Source organism: Haemorhous mexicanus, chromosome 18 (assembly GCF_027477595.1).
Source record: "Haemorhous mexicanus isolate bHaeMex1 chromosome 18, bHaeMex1.pri, whole genome shotgun sequence".
Lineage (NCBI taxonomy): Eukaryota > Metazoa > Chordata > Aves > Passeriformes > Fringillidae > Haemorhous > Haemorhous mexicanus.
Genome location: NC_082358.1, coordinates 10,514,877 through 10,541,401, shown reverse-complemented (window position 1 = coordinate 10,541,401; position 26,525 = coordinate 10,514,877). Strand labels below are relative to the sequence as shown.

The following is a 26,525-nucleotide window of genomic DNA, read 5'->3' as shown; positions in this document are numbered from 1 at the left end:
ATGGTGTATTACTGGCCCCATCTTTCCCTGTGAGCAGCAGCTGGTAAAACTGACCTGCACTTCTCAAGACACAGCTTCTGCCTGTCCCTGACAGACCCAAGGGAGGGACTAAGCACACCTGTGGTGAATTTTAAACTGCAGAGGCCAACAAAAGACTTTATCTGTATCTTATCACTGCTATTTAAATAGCTGTCCCAATTAATCATGAGGGCAACTGACAATTGCCATCAGATTTGTGCCCCCTTAATTCAGAGCTACAGATGGCTCCCAGCACTGACACTGCTCCATGTTCAGGCTCCTCTGCTGAGTGGAACTGACTGGCACAGAAACTCAGGTTTGTAATGCCACGTTTCTCTACTGCTGCTGCTTTTACTAATGAAATCTGCTCAGCTGAATACAACAAACTCCATTCACAGCTCAGGTAACATTTTGGTGCATTTGTTTTTTTAAAACCATTCCAACAGCATGAGGAGATTTCATGCCTACATACTTTATGAAAACTCACAGTCCCTATAAAAAACTACCAAAAGACATACCAGCATTTGTGGAATCTTTGCTGATATATATATGTCTGTTTTATTAAAATTCAGCTACATAAATGTTACATTCCCATCACCACTAAATCCCTCAATAAATCACTTTCTATTAGTAATTAAGTCTGATTATACTACCTTTTACAACTGGAAGTGGTAATGAGTATGTGAAAGAGAGAAATAATTCACATACGGTAAACCACCACAAAAGGGCAGTGCAGAAGAGCCCATGACACACAAAATCTGGTGATAAATATCTGAGTTAATAAATATAAATCAGGATAACCCTCCATTTTCCTGTGTTTTTAAGCTGCCCACATCAATGCTTTCTGCAGATCTTCTAGGTACTAGTGCAGTCCTCAGTTGTGTTCCAACTCCAATCCATCAGAAAACAGGAGAAATTCCTAATCCATACGTGCCTGATGGAACTGGCTGATACAGCTGGAATATCTTCTGACTAAGATTTCTGGAGTGGCAGGGCTTGATTGTCCTCTCCCTCCTCCCCCCTCAGCTCGTATTTATCTAAATATGATAGACCATGTAAAGGCAATGCTTTTCCAGGCCTTGATACTCTACTGGAATGCACACGATTAAATTTAAGGAGACAATGACCACATTCCACAAAATATTTTTATTGATTGTGAAAGAAAGAAAACACAGTAAATTCCATCATATGTCATTAAAAAGGTGTGGATTACATGCTGTGGTTTTCATACATACACAAAACAAGAGGAACAGCTTACCTGATTCTTTTCACTGCTTTTAAAACACAACACAGCTTAGCACAGCTGAGATAATGGCTGCCACAGGAGTGTCCAAGTGTTACCTGATGGCAGAACTCTTTAGTGAATCTTCTGCGAAACTGTTCCATCTCATGGCCTGCCTGCCCTTGGAACCTTGTTCCTGCTAACCTTTAATCTCCTCGGCCTACAACTATTTATGTCAATTTGAAAACCTGACTTATAAAATTTGCCTCCATGAACACCTGCAGATGAGACCTGAGCTTGTTCTGAACAACTTCTTCCAGTTTTGAAATACCTGTGCACTTGAAACTCAGCAAAACCAGTCTGATATTAAAAATATCTCTTACTAATAGTAAAGTTTGGCTACATTTGCCAACCTTCAATCCAAGGTAAAAAGTTTCATTTGAAATGAAACCCATAATGGAGAAGTAAAAAAAGTGTAGAACAGAAAGCTGGTAGCTATTGCCTAAAAACAATCACCTAGTCTGTGCACTGTTCAAGGACAGATAAAAGAGATTTGAAGTGTATGAGAAAAATCTTGTCTGGGGATGCAGAGCAAGTGCCCTTGGCTATCTCATGGAGGAAGGGACAGCACTTAACTCATGATGCTCCAGTTGCTGAAAACCTGTCCCGGCCACTGCTGCTCCTGCATTAAATCTCTGAGAGTGCTTTATTGAGTTTTGTGCTACACTTGTATCTGAGGGGCAGAGCTCAGCCAGCCCCCTGACTGAGAAAGGTGACCTCCTTGTTGGTTGCTCCATACCTACCATGCAGTGCCAGCCATGGCCACGACAACGCAGTTCTGCCTTCATTGCAGCCTGCAGCTCTTCAGCTTCCCAACCTGGTATTTGCTATAAAGCCTACATCCTTCTTTGGCAACTAAGCATATGCATCTCCTAATCCTTAGATGAAGATGACTCCAAATTTTGTAGAAGGGTGGGTGTTTCACAGTTGAATTCATTCATTCTCAGTGTTTCTGTCACCATGTTTGACATGGGGCAAACTCACCGAACACTATTACAGGTAATTTTATCTAAAGATAGAAGAATCTAACCCTAAGGAATGAGTCCCTTTCTCCCCTAAGGACTGATTTTCCAAAGCCAGTTTGATCCAAGTAGAATAGCACATTTCAAACACCTCACGTCCCACACTGCATGTACAGATTGACTCAGCATGGACAGTGACAATGCAGTGGAAGCACCAGAAATGTTACCTTTGTCTTCACTCTGACTTCTTGACTCCTCTCTGAGATAAGTTTCCTGCTTGAATTAAGAGGTGGTGAATGGCTTGTAGAGGTCTAGGGTTTGTGAATTTAGGAGTTGCTGATAATAGGGTGGGAGTTTTTTGTGGTTTTGTTAGGTTTTTTTTTATATAGTGGCTGTTAAACATCCTTGATTTTACATGTAAAATCATTCTCCTAAGACTTATGAGCATCTTGTTGGAAAGACTAAAGTTTGGACAATTTTATCTAAGCAGAGTTTGATTTCCAGTTTTTCCCTAATTATGTACTTTAAAATTGGTTTAATATAAAAAAATTAACTAATGATTACATTAAATATTCAACAGCTTGTCTCAGATTGCCTTTTGTCTTGTGATTTTACCTAGCATTGAACCTCCCCTGTTTTGTGCTTACCTGGTCCCTCAAAGGGCAAGAGTTTGGAAGGAATTGGGTCCTTAGAACTCAGGGGGATCAGGTAGAGATCCTTGACATGTCTGTTGTTATTAGCTACAACACCAAAACGACCACGACTGCTAAAATAGGAGTAGAGAGAGATATAGGCAACTTCTTCTTCTTCTGTTGCGGGGTGGAAACGAATCAAACACAATTCCTGGAATACAAAAGCAAAGTGGAAAAATTCAACCTGCAACACACCAGCAAATGAAATGGTAAAGGGCAAATTCCAGAGGTAAAATAAACTGCACAGTTATCACTCCAACTATGCCTTCAGGACAACACTTTGGATTTAAAAGACTACGGCTGTTCAATTTCCAACATTAAAATAGAATTAGGTTTGTCATTTTTCAGAAACACAAATTACTTGTGTATCTTACATCAAACTGAACAGCTTGAGGCTCAAATGAAAAAGAAATGAAAAAATCTGTTTCATGTTTTTCTCTATGATGTCTATAATTTTTTCACCTCTGAAGTGGTTTTAATACTAAAATATATTAAATTATAAGTTCCTTTTCTTTAATATTTGAATTTCAATCTTCAGTATTTCAGTTAGTAAATAGTTTGAAGATTTAACTACTGTGCAGGAAAGAGAGATCAAGGTTTACAGCTCAATAAACACATTACTAAAATAAATAAAAAATTTCAAAGAACGGGTTTAGGTATTTTTCCATGTGCGATCTATGTCAGTATTTGCTGTTTACTACTCTGTATTATAAAAAGTTGTCATTTTACATTGCTGTCTATTTCTTCTGGGTTTTGCAAAGGATTTTAAGTGAATACCTTAGAAAGCGAAGATTTGAGTTTGCCAACATAATCCCAGACTGTCTTCGGTGAGATCCTCCCACCAATGTGAATTGTGTCAGGTAAATCCTAAACAAGAAGTATTACATGGTAATGTGAGAAAAACCAAAAATTAAAACCAAAAAAGGCAGTGCATGCTGCCCCATCCCAGTAGCCCAGTGGATAGTCAAATTTTAGTAGACTTTTGTACGTATGTTTTTAAATTCAGACAGGCTATTCCTAAATTTGGAGGTGCTTAATTATGGCATGTGACCCAAAGGCCCCCAGGATACATGGAACAGATACACACTGCAAACATGGAGAGCAGCAACACATCAAATAGTTCTCTATGCCCATTACTGCCATGTGCAGGGAAATTATACTATACATATATATAGGCTTTTATAGGGAAGCTGCTATCTGAAATACAGCTTTTCTCCACATTTGCAGTGACCCCATGTTATTTGAATTTTGGTGAATTTCCTGTCACGAGGACAGCGAAACTCTTTTCAGCAAAAGCAGTACTCAGAAGAACAAGCAACCTTATTAAGTCCTAAACCATACATTCGTGTTTGAAAAGTCCTAAGTCACCTAAAATGCTCTCGAGAGAAAACAAGAGAAAGAAAAACCTTCCTACTGTCTCATTATTTGAGAACAGTATCATCCAACTGGTTTTACTTGAAAATTAGTAGCAAGGATGACACTTTACATAAACAGCTGAACAAAATTTTTAACAGATCTCATCAGTGACCCATCTAGTCTGAGAACAGAACAAGGCACACACTTTAAAACACCGTCTCCTAAACAAGGAAGCTGATGTAAAGCCATTATTCCATGGCAGATCCTAACATATGTATCAACACATTGAAAGACAAAATTCCTCACAGATTTGTGAGGAATTTTTAAAAGGCTGAGTTTTTTCCTTGAGCTACTTTTCCTACTACTACAAAGATGTCATTTACCACTGGTACAGTTCTAATGTAACTCTATAAATACACAATGCCCCCAGCCTTTCTAGCACCAGGAACTGCAGCACAGACCATTCCAGACACACACACACCTCACTAAGATAATCAAAGCACCCGGAGACTGGATAGGCTTTAGTGACAAATTTGGCCACACTCTGCATGTTAATAAATCCTTTCCAAATGGTGTTGAGACGAGAGAGAAAGAGGGAAGTGTCGCTGTCCTGAGGTGAGCGAGGCTCTGAAGCACTGCAAAACAAATCCAAACAGAAAGGTTACAAATGCCAATGAGGGCCTTTTATTTTAAATTTTCTTCCCTCCTCCTATTGATCTGATACTTTCTTTTGAATAAGTAACAAAATTTTTACTAGATGCTTTGTTAGTATTTTCCATTAACTTGGTATTAGTTAAAAAAATCAAGGAATAGCAGAAAACTAACTTGTAGCTGCAGGCAAGCAAAGAGGTCCCAAAAGGTATGACTTTTATAAAACCAATTACAGACTTCTCACTAATTAAGTAAACAATATCCTTCTGAAAGTGATTCTGAAGTAAAAGAACTTGCTATGAATAAAACTGTTTTAACTGCAATTGCAAAAGGATATACTCAGCAATATTTATTTTTACTATTGTGTATACTCAGAATGTGAAAGAAATCCACTTCCTTTCAAGCTGACCAATTGGTTAATTTTAATTCGTATTTAGATGCAACAGTATTTTAACACAGGATGAAAATCTGGAAATGCCTCTAAGCAATCTCTCCCATGCACTGTCTTTCTAGATATTAATGTATATTCAGACTTGTAAGTCTGCAAGACACCCTCAAGTTTATTTGTCTGCTGGAACATTGTAGAATCTTTGCTGATACTCTGTGCATCTGTTGATGCACACACACTGATGCTCTGAAAACTTTACCAAGCTAGAGAAAGCAAATAAGGAGAGATGGCATTTTAAAAATGTGAATCAGGCTCCCTGAACTTTAAACCTCAACAAGCCTTTTGGTTGAAGGAAAGAGAACAGGATATGGGACACATGGGAATCTGCAGAGAGCCACAGGAGGGATGGGGCAGCTGCTGAGGATACGCACTTGATGTTGGGTGACTGATGAACTGCCAGGTATCTGGGATCTGGTGAGGAAGAGGGTTTGGTTAATATTGATTTGGGGACAGTCATAACTGGTTTGGAAGTTTCTTGTTTGGTTTCCCCCGTGGAGACTTTGTCAGCTGTGGGCCCAGGACGCAGGGCCGGCGTCACGGTCGCAGAGGAGCTGCTCATGGCTGTCCTGGGGTCTCTGCCAGAAACCGTTACGGTTGTGACAACAGGGCCAGCACAGGAGGCAGCGAGAGCAGAGACCTCTTCAGGTACAGCAGAGTCTGTGCTGTTCTGGCTCTGGCTTGTAGGAATGTAAGTGCCTTCTGTGGTTGGCTGGGAAACTGTTTCTGCTGCCGGTTCAACATCAATTTCCATTGCGTCATCAGCGACGGGCTCTTTGTCAGGCTCTGCTGCGGGGGCTGCTGCAGGACTCTCATACTTGGCCTGCACCTCTGGCTTTGATTTCGACTCCACCTTCTTAGCAGAAGGCCCTGACTTCATCTTCTTAGCTGGTATTTCATCTTCTGATGCTGAAATCTGACCTATAGATTTATATCAAGCATTTTTGATTAGCATTTAATATTAGTTTGGAGAAACTATTTCAAAAAAACAAATAAACAAACAACACTTAAGTAACAGTTCTTTTACTTTGCCCAAGGTGAGTATTGTCAATTAATACCTGTACAGATTTTACAGTTCAGGTCAAAAAGATGGGCTCGATGCTGACTTGTTGTATCCTTCAACATGCTGCTAAAAACATCTAGAGAAGGAGGACTGTTCAAATTGGGTGCAGTTCGGGTTGACTCTTGCTGCTCCTAAAAGTGATTAAACACAAAAAATATCACAGCTGATCATTAACTTCAACAATAAAAAAACACTTGCAAAACTGTTCATTCAGTTTTTTAAAATACATAAAATTCCTTGCTTAAAGCATATCATGTTAGATGGAGTTATCACGTGTTATGTGTCCAGATTTCAAGCCACAGTGCTTTTAAAGCAGAACCCACGTTCAGAAAGAAAAGCTTTTCCTGCAAATTGACATCAAGGGCTGAAAAGTATACAGCATTTTTGAAGTGCCTGCAAAACACACCTATTACTGGCTGCTGCAGTCCTTCACACTTGAGGAATGCTCATAGCACACCCAGTGGGCAAATGATATCCCCACAGTTCAGTGAAACAATCTGCCCAGATTTGAAGCCCTAACTGCCATTGCTCCCCCTCCACATCCTCATCTGAAGGAACAGCCCCAGTACTCACATCAGAGTCAGATACTGGTGGAGAGTCCTCCATATTGACAGCAGGCACATGTTCCCGTTTTACAGCCGTTTTCTTGATTTCGTGAGATTTGCTTCTTGACTCCACCTGAAAGAAACAAAACAGTGTTGGTAAAAGCTCCATATATTTATTTTACTCTGTACTTTGCTATCATTTGGTATGTGGTAGGGAAGAAGTGTACTGAAACTGAGTGTTATTAGTATTTTTTAGGAAAAAAATGGTGCATTAATGTATAATGAGTGGTAAAGGCTGGCAAAGCTGCTATTAATTTGTACTCAAAAACATAGGGAAAAATACGTTACTTACTGTCTTAGATGGTTTCTCTTTCCACACAGACAGTTCTTTAGATAAAAGTTCTTCTGGTTTCATTCTCACCAGTTTTGACAGGGAGATTTCCTCACGAAGGACACGATGGAAAAGTCCCTGAAAACAGAAGAAACTTTTGCCACGCTGAAGGGAGCCTGCTCAGGTAACTGACAATATTAACAGTGCTGGGCAGGCAAAACCTGCTCCAGTTTCTTAATTTTCTGTTAAAAAATATCACCTACTTATAAGCAAACTTGGAAAGGAGCAGCAACCAGAAATCAGGGATGAAATAAACCCCAAGTATAATAAATACATCACATCAAATGCTCCAATTGTATAAAAACCAATCACCAACTAAAGTAGGCTTTGAACTTCTACTTAGATAAAAATATCATTAAAATGCTTGAATGGCTTTATAATAACATTTTATAATTTAATTAATAAGTCTCTATTTTGAAACCCCTAATGTTGAGGGTAGAGTCTGGCATACCATTCAAGCCCAAAAGCACATTTCTATAAAAGTTTGCTGCTTAAGAAAATTCCAAACCTGGTTTTTGGGGTCCTTGAGATTGAACATGATGCTACGGTATTTGCTCTTGTATCTGTTGTCTGTCACTTGGAACAAATTAAACATCTCCTTCTCAATGTTGAGTGCCACTTTCCCTACTTCAGTCTCTGTCATGACCAGGTCATCGCTGTCATTGACTCTGTTGCAAACAAGAACAGGAATGTGTGGTTACATCAGGGGTAAATGGTTAGGTACAGTCACAAAAACAACATTTTCAGATGTGACCTCAGCTGTTCCTCACCCAGGAAGGGCTTGAGACTCCTTTAAATGCAACCTCAAAGCTAAATTGTATCTCAGGATCTTGAACTCAGGCAAACTTTAATTACTGCCCACAGGTGGCCACAGACAACGTGGCTTTAGGAGACTCCTGCTCGTGGCACTGCCACCTGGAGTTTCTCTGCCAGGAGTGACACAGGGAGCCCAAGCACCTGATTTTCAGTCCTTGATTCCCCACTGTGACCAGGATTTCCTTTTCAGAGACAATACCAGAGGGCAGTGCTCTATAGCAAGTCTTTATGGTTGTCTTTCTCTTTAATAATTATTGTGGGAAAGTCTGCATTTTTTGGTGTTATTTTTTTCCTGTCCTACATAATAGCTGCTAGTTGACAAGAATTTCTTGTTGCTGATTTTCATGTTGGGACAGGAGGGAATCTGTCCTTCAGTGAGCTTTGACTATGGTATTTCCTGTACTATGTTCCCTACAACTCTACATCTCCAGACTTTAGAACTCAGTGCACCTACATTATAAATGCTTCTATGCTGTGATTTAGTCCTTCTACTGTAACTGTCTCAATATAAATGGAATAGTGAGGTTTCTTTTTATAATAGCTTTATCACATGCACATTGATTTTCTATCAAGAATTTTTATTTCAAATATAAACCTGAGATGCTGATTGCACTTGTAGTAATTTGTTGCATAAATTCAATCCCTCAAAATTCCTTATCAAGACAAACTAAACTCTCCATGCTACTTCTAGGTGTAGCTTCCTATATAAAGTGTTTCAAATTCCCACCTCTTCCATAAAATTTCTTTCAGGGATCGTCGAATATTCTGTCGAATCTGAGAGTTGGGCTGTGACTGGGCAGGACTAGCTGAGGCTTTGGCTTGACTACTTCCAGCTGCAGCTGACACGGAAGACAGTGAAGGCTTTTTGAGTCCCCCACTCAAACTGGAAGACGGAGCTGCTTTCTTGGCAACTGATGAGCCATGAGAGAGAGGTGACTGTTTGGAAGGAACACTGCCTGACGAAGGCCAAGGTTTCTTGGGAATGACACCTTTGAAACTTCCAGCAGGTTTCAGTGGTGGTTTAGTTAGTGAGGTGTTGGAGTAGGATGGGGACTTCTTAGAAGGCAGATTTTTGGTGAGAGAAGAAGACTGTTTCTCCATGATAGTTACCACAGCCTTCTTTGGTGCCGACGTGGACTCTGCTCGATCTTCGTTCCTTTTCTCTTCCCTTTGAGCTGTTAAAACAAAGGGGAAAATGCAATATTAAAGACTTAACTTTATAACTTCATAGTTATGAACACCTAATACCAATATAAAAGGAAAAGTCAGTGAAATACCATCTCCAGTGAATAGCTACCTGGCAAGCAGTTTAACTTATTTATTCTCATTTGCCTTGTTAAAAGTGATTTTTAAAATCATGCCATGGTTGACTGTTTGTTGAAAATTTTGTGCATAAGTAAAAAGGGGGGGAAAAAAGGCACCACCTTCAAAGATTCCTGAGTGGGATTCCATGGTTAAGCTTCAAAATCAACCCAAATACTTACACATACAAAAAATAAAAACAATGTAATACAACCCACATGCTACATTTAAACAGAAAAAAATCTCATAGCACTTTACAGTAACCAGTTAATTAAAGAGGTTGACCTGACAAGAAAGTCTATGAATTCAAAATTGTACTAATACCACCCTAAGCTGAGTATTACTAAAGTTTAATAAACCTATTGAGTTCCTAGCTAGTCTAGATTTAAACATTATTTAAACATTAACACTGCTGTCAGGCTGTAGCCATCTAATTTTCACCATTCTCAAACTATTCCATTCATAATATTCAGTTTTCCATTGAAAATTCTAATGTCACAGTAACTGATACGCATCATATACAAGAAAATGTACAGTCTAAGTAAAAGCTCTTGTTTTCATAGCTGTAAAAGTTGTACAGGATTTTAAAAGCAAATATGTTTTTAAATTGCATTTCATCTGTACCACCTTCTGGCACAGACAGGAACAATTCAACCCAGGAAAAAAAGCCAAACCCCAAAAACACACAAATCCCCCTCCAACAGAACAATTTCCAAGACATCAAATTTACATTGGGTAACAGCAGCATATGGATCCTGAGAGCTCAAATGATGATGGGTTCTGAGGGAAACTACCAAAACTCAACTCCTAAAATAGAGTTGTTTCAAACCTTGTTGAAGGTCTGTAGGTGTATCAGCCCACACCCCCCAGGTGCAATGTGCAGGACAGCTCCTGGGCAACATCAGGCGCTCCAGTCACTCTACCAAGGACCAACCGGTCCCTCTTCATCTACCAGGTCTGCTCTGATGAGAGCAAAAATCACTGGAAAAGGTCTAAACCGTCCTGAGAAGGACCTGATAAGGGACCAACCCCTCCTGGGGGGGGGCCTGGTTCAAAACATCCCACACATCAGCAAAAATTCCCAATGTAATCACCCCTCAAACTGCAGAAGATTTAGCATTCTTAAGGGACAAATGGTATTACCTTATTTCATGAAGAAATGGACTTGCAAGTTTCTGCATGCCTAGTGGAGACCTGCACTTCCAGCAATGCCCCTCTCACCCCCCTCCCTGCAACTGGCCCTCAGTGCTGGCAGCTGCCATGGGAGATGGTGGGAGATGAGCCAAGAACCACCACAGGAACTGACCTTTTGGTAGCTGAAGTGCAAGAGTGTATGCTCAACTTCTGCTGGAACACAAGAAGCCAGAAGATGGAGAGACACTGTCTCTTGCAAAAGATATGTGTCCCCAGCTTTCTCCTAGAAGTATTTTACAACTAAGGAGTTTTTTCTGAGCCAGATTTAACTACTTGAAGTGTAAAGCAAAACCCATTGGCAAAGTACATTAAATCATTTCATAGGCTGTGATGATTTTGCTATAAACAAAATGCAATTATTACCCTCACACTACTCCCACAGTTTTCCCTAGACTGGCCTTGATTCTTGTTTGACTGAGCAAGGGACACCTTCCATGTGACCTACAGTGTCTGTCTGTAGGTCTCCCCTAACACTATTCCAGTTGTCAAGAGGACTCTGGCAATGCCAGGAGGGAGGAAGAGGATAAGGAACTATTGCTGATATGGTTGATTTGGCCAAGCAGAGTCCCCAGAACCCAAGAAGTAACCAGCCAACCCATTTTGAGGTCAGTCTTGAAGAGACAGATGGCAAATACCCAAAATGTGTGCATTGGTAGCATTGCAGGAATTACTCCCATTCTCTTTCTCCTGGTTTATTTATCTTCTACACAGACCTGTACCCTTCCAGGCAGGTAGGACAGCAGCACACTCTGTGACCTGCCACAGCAAGGCAGGACAGAACAGCTTGGCTTGCAAAGTGACAGCAAAATTCAATCTTCAGTATTAAGATGTTTAGTTCTTTGTGGTTACAGCAGAAGTATGACTGTAAATTTATTCTCAACCCTCTAACCACTACCTATTTAATGATTAGCTCAAAGTACTTAACAAAAACTACATTGATAGAACTAAAAACAGCAGAACCAAGATGTTTTGTGTCCATCAGATGTTGTGTATATATGAGAACTATACCCACACCAAACACCTTTCTGTTATAAACAGCTATATCACAGTAAGAATAAAAACTTGTAAAATAAATTAATGAATAAATAAAAGCTACTAGTACAAAGCTAGATTGACATCCCTGGGGCTGAAGGTCAGCAGAGTCTATAAGGTCCAAGGACACACAGAGGCATCCTTTAAGCTGCCAGCTGACACCATAGCTATTCTTAAGGTGTGTGATTTATGCTTCTTTAGCAAACAGAAAACATGCACAGAGCTCCCAAGTATCATGCGTGCCTGACAGTTTCAAGCTACAAAGCCATTTTCACCAATTTCTAGTGTCTCCTGAGCAGGACTTGTTGATCAGACATAGATGGCACAGATTCTTTATGTACTAACTCAGCCACAAGTGACTCCTTCAGCTCTCCAGAACTACCAAGGTTCTGTTCAAACTGACACTGTCCCATCCACCGTGCGCAGGTTTTGATAAAGAACCCAGAATACTTAGATCCTCTGTACAAACAACCCGTGACACCTGTACATAAGACTAATCTAAAAACCCCTCTTATCCTGTTCTGATAAGGAGAAATCAGAATTTTTGTCCTATCAAGTTTTGGGTTTCAGTGTCAATGCTCTGCCCCATAATTCAGCTGAAGCAATTCACTGTGCATTACATGGGTCTTAGATCCAACACTCAAGAGTAGCCAGTGGAGGGTGGGGAAGGAGCAGCACTGACTCTTGGGGTGGCAGCTCACTCTCCTACTGATCTATCCACAACATGAGCACACCCAAAAGCTGACAGCACCTCCTGACAGGTATGGGAACATGGTAGGTATCTGTTTGGAAGCACATAAAAAATGTGCTCTTTTCTGAGAGCAGTATGCCAACACATATGGAGCTTTACTTCTGAACAGATGCCAGAGCTGCTCAGCAAATGGATGAGACAGAACATGGACCAGGTATTCCCTCAACCCATAATTTCCAAGTGCTTGATCCTGCAGTCTATGGACAGCATGAGGAGAAGGCACAGCCAATGCTACTGCACACACTGGCCACTGTGTTTTATACCATGGTGGGTTTGGTCCTTTTCATCAGTAGCTCCAGTGCACCTATAATAAATGCCCTAGACCAAATTTAAAATAAAAGGATGAGAAAAGCACTGAACATCAGCCTATCCTACCTAAGAGATTAACACGGAGTTTCACCACTGGCAGTTTAGAATAAGGCATTGGCTGGTTCTTCTATTCAGCCCTTTGTACACCCAGGTAAACCTCTCTGGCTTGACATCAGAAACACAATTTAAAATAACGGTAATTCCTAATTGCCCCATTTTGTCCCATGGGCCACTTGTTAGGACAGGAAGAGGATCCTTACTGACTGGAGGGAGGTGTGGGCTAAAGAGACCGAGGTGCAGCTGCAGCTAATGAGCAAACACATTCCCAGGGTGAAACCCAATGAATCCTCTGGCAGAAAACCCTTCATTCCTCCTCAGCTTAAAAAACAGCATTGCTTGGTGTGCTCACTACAGACAGAAGTAGAACCTCTCCCATTGGGCATAGACAGACACAGAAGCCCTCCCCTGAGGAAACTGCCCCTGCAGTTACACTTGACATTATAACACCCAGCTGTAAACAAAGCTTCTGCATGCAGAGCAGGACAGAAGTGCCACACCATCTGCTGGGACAGACGAGCCCGACGGCTCCAGGTACTTCTGAAACTCTCAACTCGGTGTCTCAGCACTGCCAGGCCATTGTGGAGGCTCAATTAAGCAGGATTTCCACAGTGTAAGGTTGTCTACTTTGCATGAAGGATTTGCAGGCTGTATGAGTATCCCAGTCCCTCGCCAACACCCAGAGGCTGGGTTTTACATTATCCAAATGGAACTTTTGTTTCTATTTCAATCATTAAAGAATATTTCTGTATAGCATTAAAGTCTATTCTGGTTCTTTTCCCTTTCCCTCTCCACCCAATCCTTCCTTGGAGTTATAGCTTTTGAAAGCCACTTCAAAAACTAATCCTGATTTCTATGTAAGATATCTCATTTGTGATGAGCTACTTTGCTGAAACTATTACCTACTTCTTTCAAATTTTAAACACTAGAATAAATGTGCTATTCCTTTTCTCTGTCTCATTTTAAAATTATTCAAATCACAGCTCTTCAAAAGGACTTTAATTTCTGGCTCTAGTTGATGTTAAAACTTTTAAATGTTGTGAAGATAAACCACAAACTGTTACACCTGAAGAGCCCATTTCACAATGACTACAGTAAAACTGTTTTTTGGGTAGTTTTCTAAATTTAAAAAAGCATCACAGCTCCTCTTACGGGACATTAAACACTTCTGTGCAATACATCTTGCAGCCACACAGACTACTGTAACTTTCTCTACAGAATTAAGATTTTGGCATAAGGCTGTTCATACACCAGCACTACTGTCTCTGGTGTCTAATATCATCTTCATGTTCCCTCTGTGTTCTCTTCCATCTACATTAATCTACTTTCTTTCCCCAGGATGAAATTCTTCCCGTGTGAGGAGCCGGTGGCTGTGTTGTGTCCAGCTTGCACAGAACTTTCTGCAGTGGGAGCAGGACGTCAGGAACCCAGCACTTGAGGGGGCACTACCCAGCACAGAGGCAGCCCAAGTCTGTCTGGGTCGTACTGCTCCTTTTCAGACTTCTCTCTCACTACAAGAGAGAGTTCTAGGGAAAAAACAAAAACTCCAGAACTAACTTCAGTCTTATGCACAGTACATGAACTTCTGGGGCACCAACCGTAAGAAAGCTGGTAATTAACATTTTTCTTAAATAATAAATCTGTAAAATTCCACAAAATAAATAATGCAACTTAAGCAGAGAACAGCCACTTGTGATCCACCTGCTCAAAACTGGTTCATATTTACTACTGTTTAAAGTAGATTTTTATGCCTTTAGAGGGAAGAAAATCCACACCGCTGCAGCGGTGCAGTTGCAATAAACCCATTAATACCTGTTACAAAGTATTTACACAGCCAGTGCAAAGGCTGAGCAGAGCTGAGCAATTCCATCCTGTGACAAGCTGACCCTGCTGACAGGAACACAGGTGTGCACAGCCCAGCAGAGCCATTCACCTATGCAGGACCTGCCCTGCCAGCGTTTTGGGTGTCCCACAGACTCGGGCAGTGACCTCGGCCTCCAAGTCCGGTGGCTCCTTGGGCTCAGCCGCAGGTCCCTGCGCCGTTGGCACAGCACTGCAGCTTCTCCACTCCAAGCAGGGCAAGGCAAGGGCAGCCTACTCTGGCACACAGGGCAGCACAGGCTGCTGGCCTACAAGGGAAACACCTCACCCCTTTGCCAGTAGCTGAGAATTTAACCACCACATTTCCCCTCTGAATAATTGCTGGAGAGGACAGGCAGGATTTCCCAGCCTCTAAACTGGTGTGGTTCCACAGTTTCCCACTGCCACTCAGCCCATGTCCCAAGAGTCATCTGACACAGCTGCGTGATGACCCCCTCCTGTGTGACTTGTGATAGGAATAACCTGAACAGAGCAGAATTTAACCAACCCCCAGCCCCAAGCAGTGGCCACTACTGAACTTTAATCCATGAGTTCTTCCGAGGATACACCTTCTGGAACTGCAAAAATGGAGTAAAAGACACGGGTGAGCAGGTGCTTTAGCTGTCAGTCCTCAAGCACTCCACAACGGGAAGCTACTTACCAGTTCCGAGCCAGCTGTGCCCAGTCCGTGCTGGGGCCGCCTGACATCTGAGCCTCGGGCACTGCTCGGCGCCGCTGGGTGCCCCGAAGCCCCCTCTGGTGGCACCGAGCACCGCTGCCCGCGGCTGTGCAGATGAGCTCCGGGACCGCTGCAGCTCCGAGCCTGTTTGACTGCTATCTCCTCACACCTGCTTCTGCAGGGCTTTTTGTCACTTCCCTCACAGATAACTCAGTGCTAGCCCTAATTCAGACGTGTTGAGCTGCTCTTAAATCAGCTTCAGTGTTAGTTTTCACAGTGACCTGCCCCATCTCCTTTCACTTTCAAGACCAAATCAAACTTTATTGAACACTAGTGTCTGGCACATGCTTCCTGCCCCATTGCTGCTCTTTGAAAGCCTCCATCAGTTCTGATCTGTACTGCAGTTAAGCTGCCTGTGTGCCAAGCCTCTACATTTAGGCACACAAAGTGGAAACCTGTCCCTAAACTTAGTTCAGGAGACTCAGAGACAAGGGCCTGCCTTTCCTGCAGTGATTTGTGTTCAAGCCAATCTGTAGCTCTGTGCTGATGCACATCTGTAGCTTTGACACACAAGCTTTATTTTAATCTACATGATACTATAGTGATCTAGCTGATCTCCATTAGACAACTGCATCTTTACTCCTACCCCCCTCTTGAGAAACACTGTCTGAGGCAAAAAAAGGGCTTATTTTCCAAACTGTTCATGGATTGGCATCATCACTCCTTGCAGGGACAGGCCATCTTCAGGTTCCAAGTTCAGCACAGATCGGACACAGCAAATCAGCAGCGAACTTGACTCTAAGTGCAAGTGATCATCTCAAAAAAAATCCCTTTTGTTTGGGGACTAGCAAAGAACTTTTCATTGGCTATGCACTCAAGTGAGCAAGTTCAAAGAACTGAAGTAAAATTAGTAAAAGAAAGCAAAACAGCAAGAGGGTGGTGAGTGTTTTAATCAAACTTTCATCACTTTCAGTGTTGATGATGAGAGAAACCACCCTCATATGTACAGTGCCTCTGGAAGCTGTACCAGGTTTCTGCCCCCCAACCCTTCCCCTGAGCAATGGTTCTCACACTGAAGCCAAGCACCCCTGATGGCAGGAGTGCTGGCCTGCTGTCTCCGAGTGCCTCGGGTGTGCTGCTGGTGTTTGAGAGGCACAGGCCAGAAGCAGGGACCAGCCTTCCTAACTTAAGAGACGGCAAAAATCTTCACGTGGCTGCCAGTCACAGGGCACGTGTGACATACCTTGCAGAGCAGAGAAGGGGAGCTCCAGGAGTTCACAGGCAGGAGATGAAAATGGCTCCCCAGGAATCCCACTGCTCCTTTTAATTGGCTGGGTGCCGGGGGACGTTGGCTTCAGCACCACTATGGTCTGCCTGCGTCCACAGGCAGAGCTCAGGTCTCGTGCCAGCTCCAGGCCAGCACAGCCCCTGCCAGTCTCAAGATGGGAGTTCAGCACTGGAGCCAGGTTATTCTGCTGTACAACCCTTCCAAAGCCATGTCTCCAAGGTGAATTTTTCAGAACTTCTGGCTGACTCATCTTGGGTATGCTGATCATTACTGGGTTGTCAGCAGCCCTTCTGAAAACTCCTCTAGTTCAAATGTTTAGGCCAGACCTACATGCAGGGCAGCCAGGTGTCCCAGAAAGTGGACAGTACCAAAATCAGTAATTCTTCATTTCCCAGGTACTACTTGATACTTACTGCCTCTCAGGACGGGCCTACATTGCAGAATACAGCATTAAGCAAGACACCCTGGCTTTCCAAGAGTCAATTCAGATGCCAGCAGTTCAGTATAACAGAATAGAACCTGGCACAGCCTAGCTTTTCCTGTGGGGAAGCACTCATACCCAAAGGAATCCAGTTTACCTACGATCAATCCTGGCAGTCAAACATACCTATGGCTTAAGAAGCAAAGTTTCAGTAAAATATTATTTTAAATTAAGCTAAACCAACAGCACTAAATCCACATCCACTACACTCAACAGCCACAACTTCAGGTGGAATAATCTTGCCCCAAAAGCAGCATTAAATTGGCACCAACCTGTGGGCAGGCAAGACCTTATCTTTTACTCTTCATATCACTACTTACAGCTCCCTACATCACTATTACTTCTTGAACCATAAATCCTATCTTTAGTGCACTCTATATTCCTCCTGCTCTCTGTAGAGTGGTTTTTCTTTCTTTCTTTCTTTCCTGTCTTCATGCTGTTATTACATAAAGAAAAAAAAAAAAATCAAGACACAAGGAAATGCACACATAAATTATGTATGCTATAATCTTGCCATTTTGATACCCACAGCAGTTTCTGCTGGTGGGGCATCCCACTATCCCTGTGTTCCATTCTCAAAGTCTCCTTATTTTGTTAGAGGTGTACAGGAACAAACAGTCCAAGATCTGTAACTACACACACATATACTATTCCCTTTGTGTGTGGAAAAGTTCAGCAGCAGAAGAGATTAAAAACACTGAAAATGGGTTACAAAAGGAAATCTGTATCACCAGAGCCAGGGCTCCTACTTCCAGGAGGTGGCAGCGTTGTCTCTTCGGAATTCCCTGCTGGGAAGCAGGAGCAGGACCACAAAGATTGACGTTTTCTCTGAAGGAAACACTCCCCCTTCCAAACCCCACTCATTCTTTAGTGAAATACCATTATCACATAAGGTATGACGACCCAAACTTGCTATAAACTCACATTGTATCTGTCTGCAGTTAATTTAAACACAAATTACAAGTTACAATGTAAACACAACTTTAGTGATTTGGTGTGACAAGGGCTTGTTACCCTGAAGTTCTCCCACAAGAACAGTAACTTAATGCTTCCTTTTGAGCTTTTATCTAATAAACCCTCCTCACTCTCCTGCAAGCTTAGCTGCTCTTCTCAGGAAAAGCAGGCAAGATATTTAAACTGTCTTAACACCTGAACTGAGTAAATTAGCACTTTGTGTATTTAAGTCTAATAAATCAGGTGAACTTCAAAGCTTTAAAGCACTAATGAATACTTAGCATACTTAGGACCGGGTAGTTTAAAAATTGGGATACTGCAAAAGTTTACCCTCCTCCCCTCATTTTGGATTTATTTCCTATTTTAAAACTACATTTGCTGCTAACTTCTGCTTGACAATTATTAGCAAAAACACAGAAAAAGTCTCTTACAAGTGTTGCTGTTGTAACATGGATCTCTGAACAATGTTCATAAATCTCAACAATCCACATACTTGCATGAATTTGGAAGCCAGGATGACTTCTGAAATGCAATATAAGAGCTGGGCACTGCATAACAAATTAATAGTAATTTTCCTAACAAAAGTAAAAGCAACTCTTCTGAAAGGGAATGTGACTCAGACCCAATTTCCTTTTATATGTGTACTTCAAATGCTGTCTGAATCTTCAGAAGTACTTGTACTTAATATTCGTTTATCAAATCAAGGCATTTCCCACACTAGTTTTCAAATTAATCAAAAGGATTATTTTCACTGGCCACAGAAAGATGGAAGACAGCATCATTTTTCAGGCACCAGATTCTGGTGTACCAAATCACTTCCAAGTACAGCCTTAATTCACATCCCCAAAAGACATAGGGAAGTTAGGAAGTGAAGAAACACAATGGGGTAACAGAAGGAAAAAAAATGACTGCTCTGCATAACTACAGTAGTAGCACCAAACATCCCTTTTCTTAAACAAATGCAGAACAGGTTGGGAGAAGGGCCCTGGAGGCAGGCTTAGATGCAAATACACTACATGCTCTCACCAACCAGTAGGTCTTTGAAAGTGACTTAATTTCTTGGTACTACTTAACAAAACAACTATCTCACATAATAAAAACAAAGCCTTGTAACTCACAAGTACCGAGTAAATACATAAAATAAATCTATGTTTGAAATTATAAACTGTCTGATGTAAAGAGTATTAGAGAGTGATTCTGTCAATCAGGTTAAATTAAGTTTTCTTAATTCCTAAAAGTTGCCTTAATTCCTGCACTGAATTTGCCAACAATGATTTGGTGAACATGGCTGGAAGCTCTGGAAGAACATGGACAGCATTCTGAAATACTGCGTTTGGAAATCCTTTGCCTCTTCTGGACTACAAGTCCTTCATAATCAATGTTCAGAAATGCAGATCTCTAAACTGGGAGTTGCTTGGTTTTAAGATTTGCATCTAAACCAGACTATGTTTGGTCCAATAAACATGTCTTCCTTGACAGACTAGCTCAGACTTAAGAGACTTTTCACTCTTACATACTTGAAGCATAGTGAAATCACTCTCATGAATTTCCCTAATGCTGTAACTCTTAGGTTTTGAACAGCATATAAAGATTTCTTAAAGAAATAAAATCTGGTAGAGTACTTTTGCAGATGGTGCACTGGCAGCTTCTCGGGAAGATTACAGCTCAGACCTATCCACTGAAAAGTAGGACACATTTTTTCACAAATACGCAAACAATTTATCTGGGCATTTAGTAATGGCAGAGTTCCCACATACCAATGCAACTTACCTTAAAAAAACAAAAAATGGAAGTTCTTCCTTGCATTTGATATGAGAGTTCTTCATCACACGAACTAGGCTGTTCTCTATTTGTTGCTAAAGTCTGGTATTTACAATGTTTTGGAATCAATTTCACTATTTAGCTGCAGGAATCCAGTTTTCTACTGGAAGCGGTTAAATCTGTAAAACCTACAGTGTGGTAAATCTTAAGAGCAAAGTCCCTTAAAAAAACCCTCAAACTTTCTGCCTCAAAACCTATATTCCTGTCTCTTAGGAAAAAAACCCAAAACCTATAGAAATAAGGACATTTTAAGTGAAATAGTTCTATGGACACCTGTAACTTTACAGTCAGAAAAATCTGATGTAAAATAAGGCCTTATAGTTTCCTTTATGTCCTTCCACTAATTCTAGTTATGTTTAAAACACTAATGTTTCTGACAAAAAAGCTGAATTGTCTTTAAAATAATCTAAAATGAATGGAAGTTAATTAAAATATATATCTTAAGGGAGTTTACTATACAAGAGGTCAAGGGCCTAAAACGGAGCAAAAATACGCAGAGAAAAATTACAACCATTTAACTTGATGTGAGTAAAGACCACTAAAATCAACGTGGTGTGTGCCATGTTCATCAACAGCAATTTAGGGTAGCTGGTGTTCCCTCAGTGCTTAAAAGCTCTAACTAGAAAATCTCATCTTAAATACTATTTATAAAGTTATCAGTTACTTCACATGTAAGTGTTCAATAATTACATTTACTTATTAAAATAAAATGTAAATTGGCTGAAGTGTGGTTACAAAAGCTGTGAGAACTGAATTTCTGATTCATTACTCTTCAAAGGAGTTAAATGGTGGTCACGTGGTTTGCAACTGAAATGTCAGATTTCATCCCAAGTTCCATAACTGCATTATAAAACTACTCAGTGAGTCAATCAAAAATATGTCATAAGCAAAAAGACTTGTTCAGGCTTCAAAGCAGTATTTACTTACCTTTGCATGAATTACAAGGATGCTACTCAAAACCTGCAAAAGTATGCAAGGCAGTATCTCTGCCCAACATCCAGTTGAGATGTGCTCTTGTGTGTGTGGATAATGTGTGGAATATGAACAGAGAAGAAGAAAAAAAAAGTAAGAAAAAATAAAGATTACAGAGTTCTGCTGCGTCCCCCCCCGCCCAGCATAAAAGTAAAGGATGGTCCTTAAATTATTTCATGTAAGAGAAAAGCAGCAGGAGAATACTTGACACAGTTAAAAGCTGTTTGCAGAGGTGTCAAGTATCGTTGGATACCACGTTGAAGATTTCACTCTTGGCACCAGGCACTGAAAATGCAAGACCTGAGAGACAGGTGCCAAATCTAAATTACAAAAATACAATGAAATTAGTACAGGCAATTGCTGATTCACAGTGCACACTGCACAACTTTTTTGTAAAGCTTAACACAAATGTCTCAAATACTTACCTTCTAGATTACAAACAGACACTTTCTTTATGGGAAAGACTTCAAGCTTAACCATGTAGTTGTCATCCAGAAATCAGCAGGGTAGATCAACAGGCTCTTAATCATACAACTGTCATATGATACATATGAAACTCCTGAAAGTATCTCTCATTTGTGTGTATCTGTGTGAATCTTTGAAGGTGGAGAAAAGTAGCTTGGTGCCACAGTAAGAAAAAACCCCCAAATCCTAAACTCCCTAGTTTTGCAGGGCCAAGAATGGATGGGTATTCAAAGAAAATATGATTATTCAGGAATATCCCTAAGCCATACATACATTTGAACAACACTGCAGGTGAAATGGCAGCAGTCCTTTCAGGCTTTACAGCATTGTAATTATGATCGCTGGCCCAGGACGGCGTGACGGGCTCTGCTGCTGGCTCTCGAGCAGGAGCTTGGCTGTTTGCCTCAGTCTTGGCTGTGCTCACAACAGTCTTCTTCACATTCACCTCTCTTTTCTCAGGCAACTGTCTCTTTTGGTTTGAAACTGGTTTGATGCCCACCTGAATAATTAAAGGTAGCTCGATTACTAATAAACACCAAATATATTTAATTTGACAAACAAGCAGAAAGAGTTACACACACATACACCAGTTTATTTTACAGTAAACTCCTTACTTTTATAGTGCACCATTGGAAATTATTTGATTACTCCAAAACCCAGTAGTTTGAAGTTTAGTTTAAGAAGCCAAAATTAATTTGACTTAAAGTAAAATAAAAAAGATGTAATTACTTGAAATAGTACATTCTTAAAAGTAGTTGCCATCTAGATAACCCTTGCAAGGAACTATCTCCATCTAGAGGCAATTATTAAGATTTTTTTAAAACTACAGGAAAACATTTTATTATCCTTACCACAGGAAAAGGCAAGAGAATAACAACAAAAAAAGTAACAGAAGCTCCTCTTCAGTGCAGGACATGGCGGTCTAATTAAAGTCAAAAAGCAGAGCACAGAAATAAGGCACAATGCTCCAGGGCAACTGCTCTGCATCATGAACACAAGCTCACCTGCTGCTGAGGTTTTGCTATGCCAGGCTTTTCAGATTTTGGTTTGATCTTCTCCTTAGGTTTTGGTTTTGCATCCTTGCCAGAACTCAAGATCTTCATGGTGGCAGCAGCGTGTTTGAGGATGCAGTCATTGCTGCAGTACACGGAGTCAGGCTGGGCCACGTTGAAACAGCCGGGGCCGATGCACTTGGAAGCACCAGGAGCTTCAATCACCTTCAATACAGAGAGAAATGGAGTGAGGTGGGGAAACAGCAGGAACAGCCTCTGTAACACGGAGAAATGCTTACACAGCTCATGTGCAGACTCTGCAGCTCTGACCTGCACAACTGCCAGCATGAGAACAACAGCTATTCATGACACAACACAAACAACCCATACAAATGTAAGAATTTCACTTCTCCAACACATTTTTTCAGGATGTGCTGCATTTTCAAGTGGTTGGTCTGCTATCCCCGAGATACAGGAGGCTGGTTTCCTAAATTTTCAAATCTCATAAGTACACAAATGCTTTTTTACTGATCCTCTACATGATGTGAGAAATGTCCTTAATAATGCAAAGCTGGGTTCTCAACAGCAAGGTCTCTAAACCATTCCCATCAGCTGCTGTCCTCAGCCATGCACACATGTAAGAGGAAGCACTCAGATATTCAGGTGAACAGATTATTCTTGCTCTACAGGTTTTACCAATTTTAATTTTAGAAGTCTCCAACTTAGATTCTTATACACAACTTTCACATAGCCTCCTACTCCTTACACATTTATAGGTTTGTCTCTGCAATCTGAATTTTCCTCTAATTCAAAATCACTCTCCATTTATATCAAGGTGTTACAGATGAAGAACTTCCTCTTCCAATGTTATGATTCAGAAAATAGCACATTCCTTGAAAACACAGTGAATTAAGTTGAATTGTAGAAATACTTGAAAGCTCTCTGGGCTCCAGCCTATCACTTCCGGATATGGTGATTTTAGTCTCTCTTCTAAATTACTCCTAAAAATAACACAAGACACTCACAACTACTGTAGTTCTAAACAGCCTCTCATCATCTGCAAAAATAAGTTTTTCAGGAATATTTCTAGTTAAATAAACATTATTTGCATAGTGCAATTGACTTCCCTGCAATCAAAAGTCAGTACATGGCTTTATCTGTAGCAGCCTGATAAAACTTGGATTTGGGAACTTTCCCATTATGTACACACTTAACAGAGAAGTAAAGATAAAGAGCACTTGGTGATACTCAGCAGCAGAGCCAACACCAGCAGCACTGGACTCTCAAAAACCTTTGTATAAAAAGGTGAACAAATGTATTTGAAAATATTTTTGAGAATACTGTTTTCCACATATTTATCTTAAAATAGTAAATATTTATATATTCAGCTCAAGCTGTTCTATCTATACATTAATCTCACTGTGCTGCCATGGTCAGCTCTACATGTCCAAGACACTGGCACTAAAACGCAGCACCTTCAGCAGAACAAAGACAAACACTGTAGCACTTGGGTTTTTTAGTTCATGTACATTATGCTGAAGAAGCTTCAACACCTTTCAACTGGGCATGGAACTTTACATTACAAAATGTAAACTTCAAATTTTGAAATAGTTCAAAATACATCTTTTTAGATTTAAAAATGCAGTATAAAGAAATTCCCTAAAAAAATGCAATATAAAGAAATTTGCTGATAACCTAAAGCAGTACAGGACAAAAATCAGAATTTCAAAGACTAGCTGGAAGTACAGCTGGAATTAACTCCAACAGACTTTTTCACATTAAGTGAAAAGTTTCACTACCACTGAAAATGACCAAAATGTTTGAGATTATTTCAAAGATAGTATAAAACAGCACAGCATTCTAGAATTTTTATTAAAAGACATCCTTGTTTGACTTCCAAAACAGTATTTAAAAAGGGAGAACAGCACAAACTATTTCTTACAGCTATATAAAACTTTTAAATCCCTCACTCGAAACTAAGTTTTAGCTCCTGTACTGACAGAACTATGAATAAACTTCTGTTAGCCAGCCAGTATTCATTGGGCTGTTCAGCTGATGTGTAGCTTTAAAATCAAGTCAGATATATAGTCATACAGGTCACTGTCTCCATGTACTCAGTGAAACATGAAAAATTAGAAACAATTAAAATACTTACGGGTTGAAATATCTTCAGTTTTTTCTTTCCACTTGGATTTGCAGCTTTTTCAATCCTACCCTTGATTCCTTGGTCCTCAACTGATTTTTGTTCAATTGTTCCTATGCTTGTGAATTCTGTGCCATCCACATTTCCGTGCTCCATTTTAGCTTCCTGCTGGTCTAGTTCTGAAACAGGCTCATCCTGTCCCTGGAGAATGGTGCAGTTTGGACAGATATAGTCCTCACCATTCCTCTCCAACAATCGCCCTCGAGCCTCAGAAATACCCACGCAGTCACCATGAAACCATTCCTCACATCTATCACAACAAATCATAAACCTGAAAAAAAAAAAACCCACCAAGGAACAGTAAAACACTGTGAAATGAAAAGACAATTAACATTCAGTGAATATTTCAAGCAACACAACTTCAGCACCCCAATAAAGCACCAGTGCACGGTTCTGCCTCACTGGTTATTTCTGTATTTGTTTATCCTCTTATAAGTACTTGCTCTAAATTCCCTGCCAAAAATTCAATATATCAGAAAGCTCATTCAAAAAGTAATCACTGGCATCTAGCTTAATTTTAATCACAGAAAGATTCCAAGTCCTTGCACTGTGTCTGGGGCTGAGCCCTTTGCCTACCTGTTGTTATGAGGCTGACGACAAATACAGTACAGGGCATTTGGGTCGTAGATCTCAGACTCAGGTTTGCTTTTGGGCTGTTCTTCAGGTTCCTCATCTGAGGCCCCCTTTGCACCAAGGGCAGGCTTCTCCTCCTTCTGAGCCTCAAGATCTTCAGTGTCCTCCTCAGACACAACTACCTGACTCGCAATCTCAGTGCTGTCTGCTGTTTCAGGCTCCTGTTTGACAGGCAGCTCAGACTCATCCTGTTTTTCAGGTGTGACATCACCTGTTTTGGCAGGATCTTTTTCCGAGTTCCTTTTCCTCAGGTGGTTCTGCACATCCTTCAACACCAGCTGAGGATATTTCTGCTCAACACGTTTCTTTCTTAGCCGATTCTGCAGTTCCTTTAGTGTTAACCCATCACTGTCACTATCAGAAGTAGCATCTTCCTCTTCCTCCTCCTCCTCTTCTTCTTCCTCTTTTGTGGGTCTGCTTTTAGGGCTTTTCTGCTCCTTACAACTTCTGGTGCAAATCCTCCGAGTGACAGGTTTTGTATCTGGAGTGCTCTCAACACTGTCTTCAGAAGCAGTTTCAGCATCAGTGGCTGGCCCAGAGGCTGCTTCACTGGAGTCCTCCAGGGTAGTGGGAACACTCCTCCTCCCCCTGCGCCTCACTGTGGTCAGGAACTCTTCCACCCTCTCTGTGCGCTTTGGCTGTCGCCCACTCCTCCTGAGGTTGATGCCTTGCTGCTGAGGCTGCTGCTCACTGGAGTCCACATCAGCATCTCCTGCACCCTCTCTCTTGGCAATCGTGGTCCTCCGAAACCCCCAGGTTTTCCTGAACTCTTTACTTGTTGGCTTGACAGACTTTTGCTCCTCCTCATTGCTTTGCTCACCTTTATCATCCAACACTGATGCTAAAAACAAGGGAAGAGTTAATAAAGTGGTGGTGATGAATGATGTGCTTTCATAAAAGCTTTTCTCAACATGTTATTTTCTTTGTGACATCTATGTATCTCCACTTCATATGATGAGCCCAAAACAGATACAATATTTTCTTGTGAATGTAATACAACAGTAGCAGCAATTAAAACACATCGCTGTGACAACATAATCCAGTTGTTCCTGTTACAAACTCTTGAGTTATTTAAAAACATTTACACACATGCATACATGATGGACAAATAAGCACATTTTCAATTGCAAAGGAAGAACCCTTACCAGGAGAACTGTTTTCCATATTGTCAGTATTAGCTTCAGACTCTAATGGCACTGTGTTTCCAGCTTGTTCCATAGTACAGGCAACACTGTTCCCACTCTGAAATGCTAAACAGAAAAAAAATGTCCAAAATTCTCATTCAAAAATATTCATAGCCCAAGTAATTAG

At 40.9% G+C, this 26,525-nt stretch overlaps 1 protein-coding gene across 3 annotated transcripts in view; it reads right to left on the bottom strand.

Moving 5' to 3' along the window:
* DIDO1 (death inducer-obliterator 1) overlaps positions 1–26,525 on the bottom strand; it is a 48,087-nt gene that overhangs the window by 7,470 nt on the left and 14,092 nt on the right. For 2 of the 3 annotated variants that reach the window (XM_059862750.1, XM_059862751.1), the window contains exons 3-16: positions 26,360–26,464; positions 25,158–26,055; positions 24,534–24,852; positions 22,391–22,603; positions 21,660–21,885; positions 8,949–9,396; positions 7,914–8,073; positions 7,367–7,483; positions 7,043–7,147; positions 6,465–6,600; positions 5,781–6,327; positions 4,792–4,945; positions 3,732–3,821; positions 2,910–3,105 (exon numbers count right to left, since the gene is read on the bottom strand). In XM_059862750.1, coding sequence (XP_059718733.1) covers positions 2,910–3,105; positions 3,732–3,821; positions 4,792–4,945; positions 5,781–6,327; positions 6,465–6,600; positions 7,043–7,147; positions 7,367–7,483; positions 7,914–8,073; positions 8,949–9,396; positions 21,660–21,885; positions 22,391–22,603; positions 24,534–24,852; positions 25,158–26,055; positions 26,360–26,464 — 3,714 coding nt within the window. Of the gene's footprint in view, positions 1–1,145; positions 3,106–3,731; positions 3,822–4,791; positions 4,946–5,780; positions 6,328–6,464; positions 6,601–7,042; positions 7,148–7,366; positions 7,484–7,913; positions 8,074–8,948; positions 9,397–21,659; positions 21,886–22,390; positions 22,604–24,533; positions 24,853–25,157; positions 26,056–26,359; positions 26,465–26,525 lie in introns of those variants that run through there. The other variant, XM_059862752.1, reaches the window with a different exon arrangement.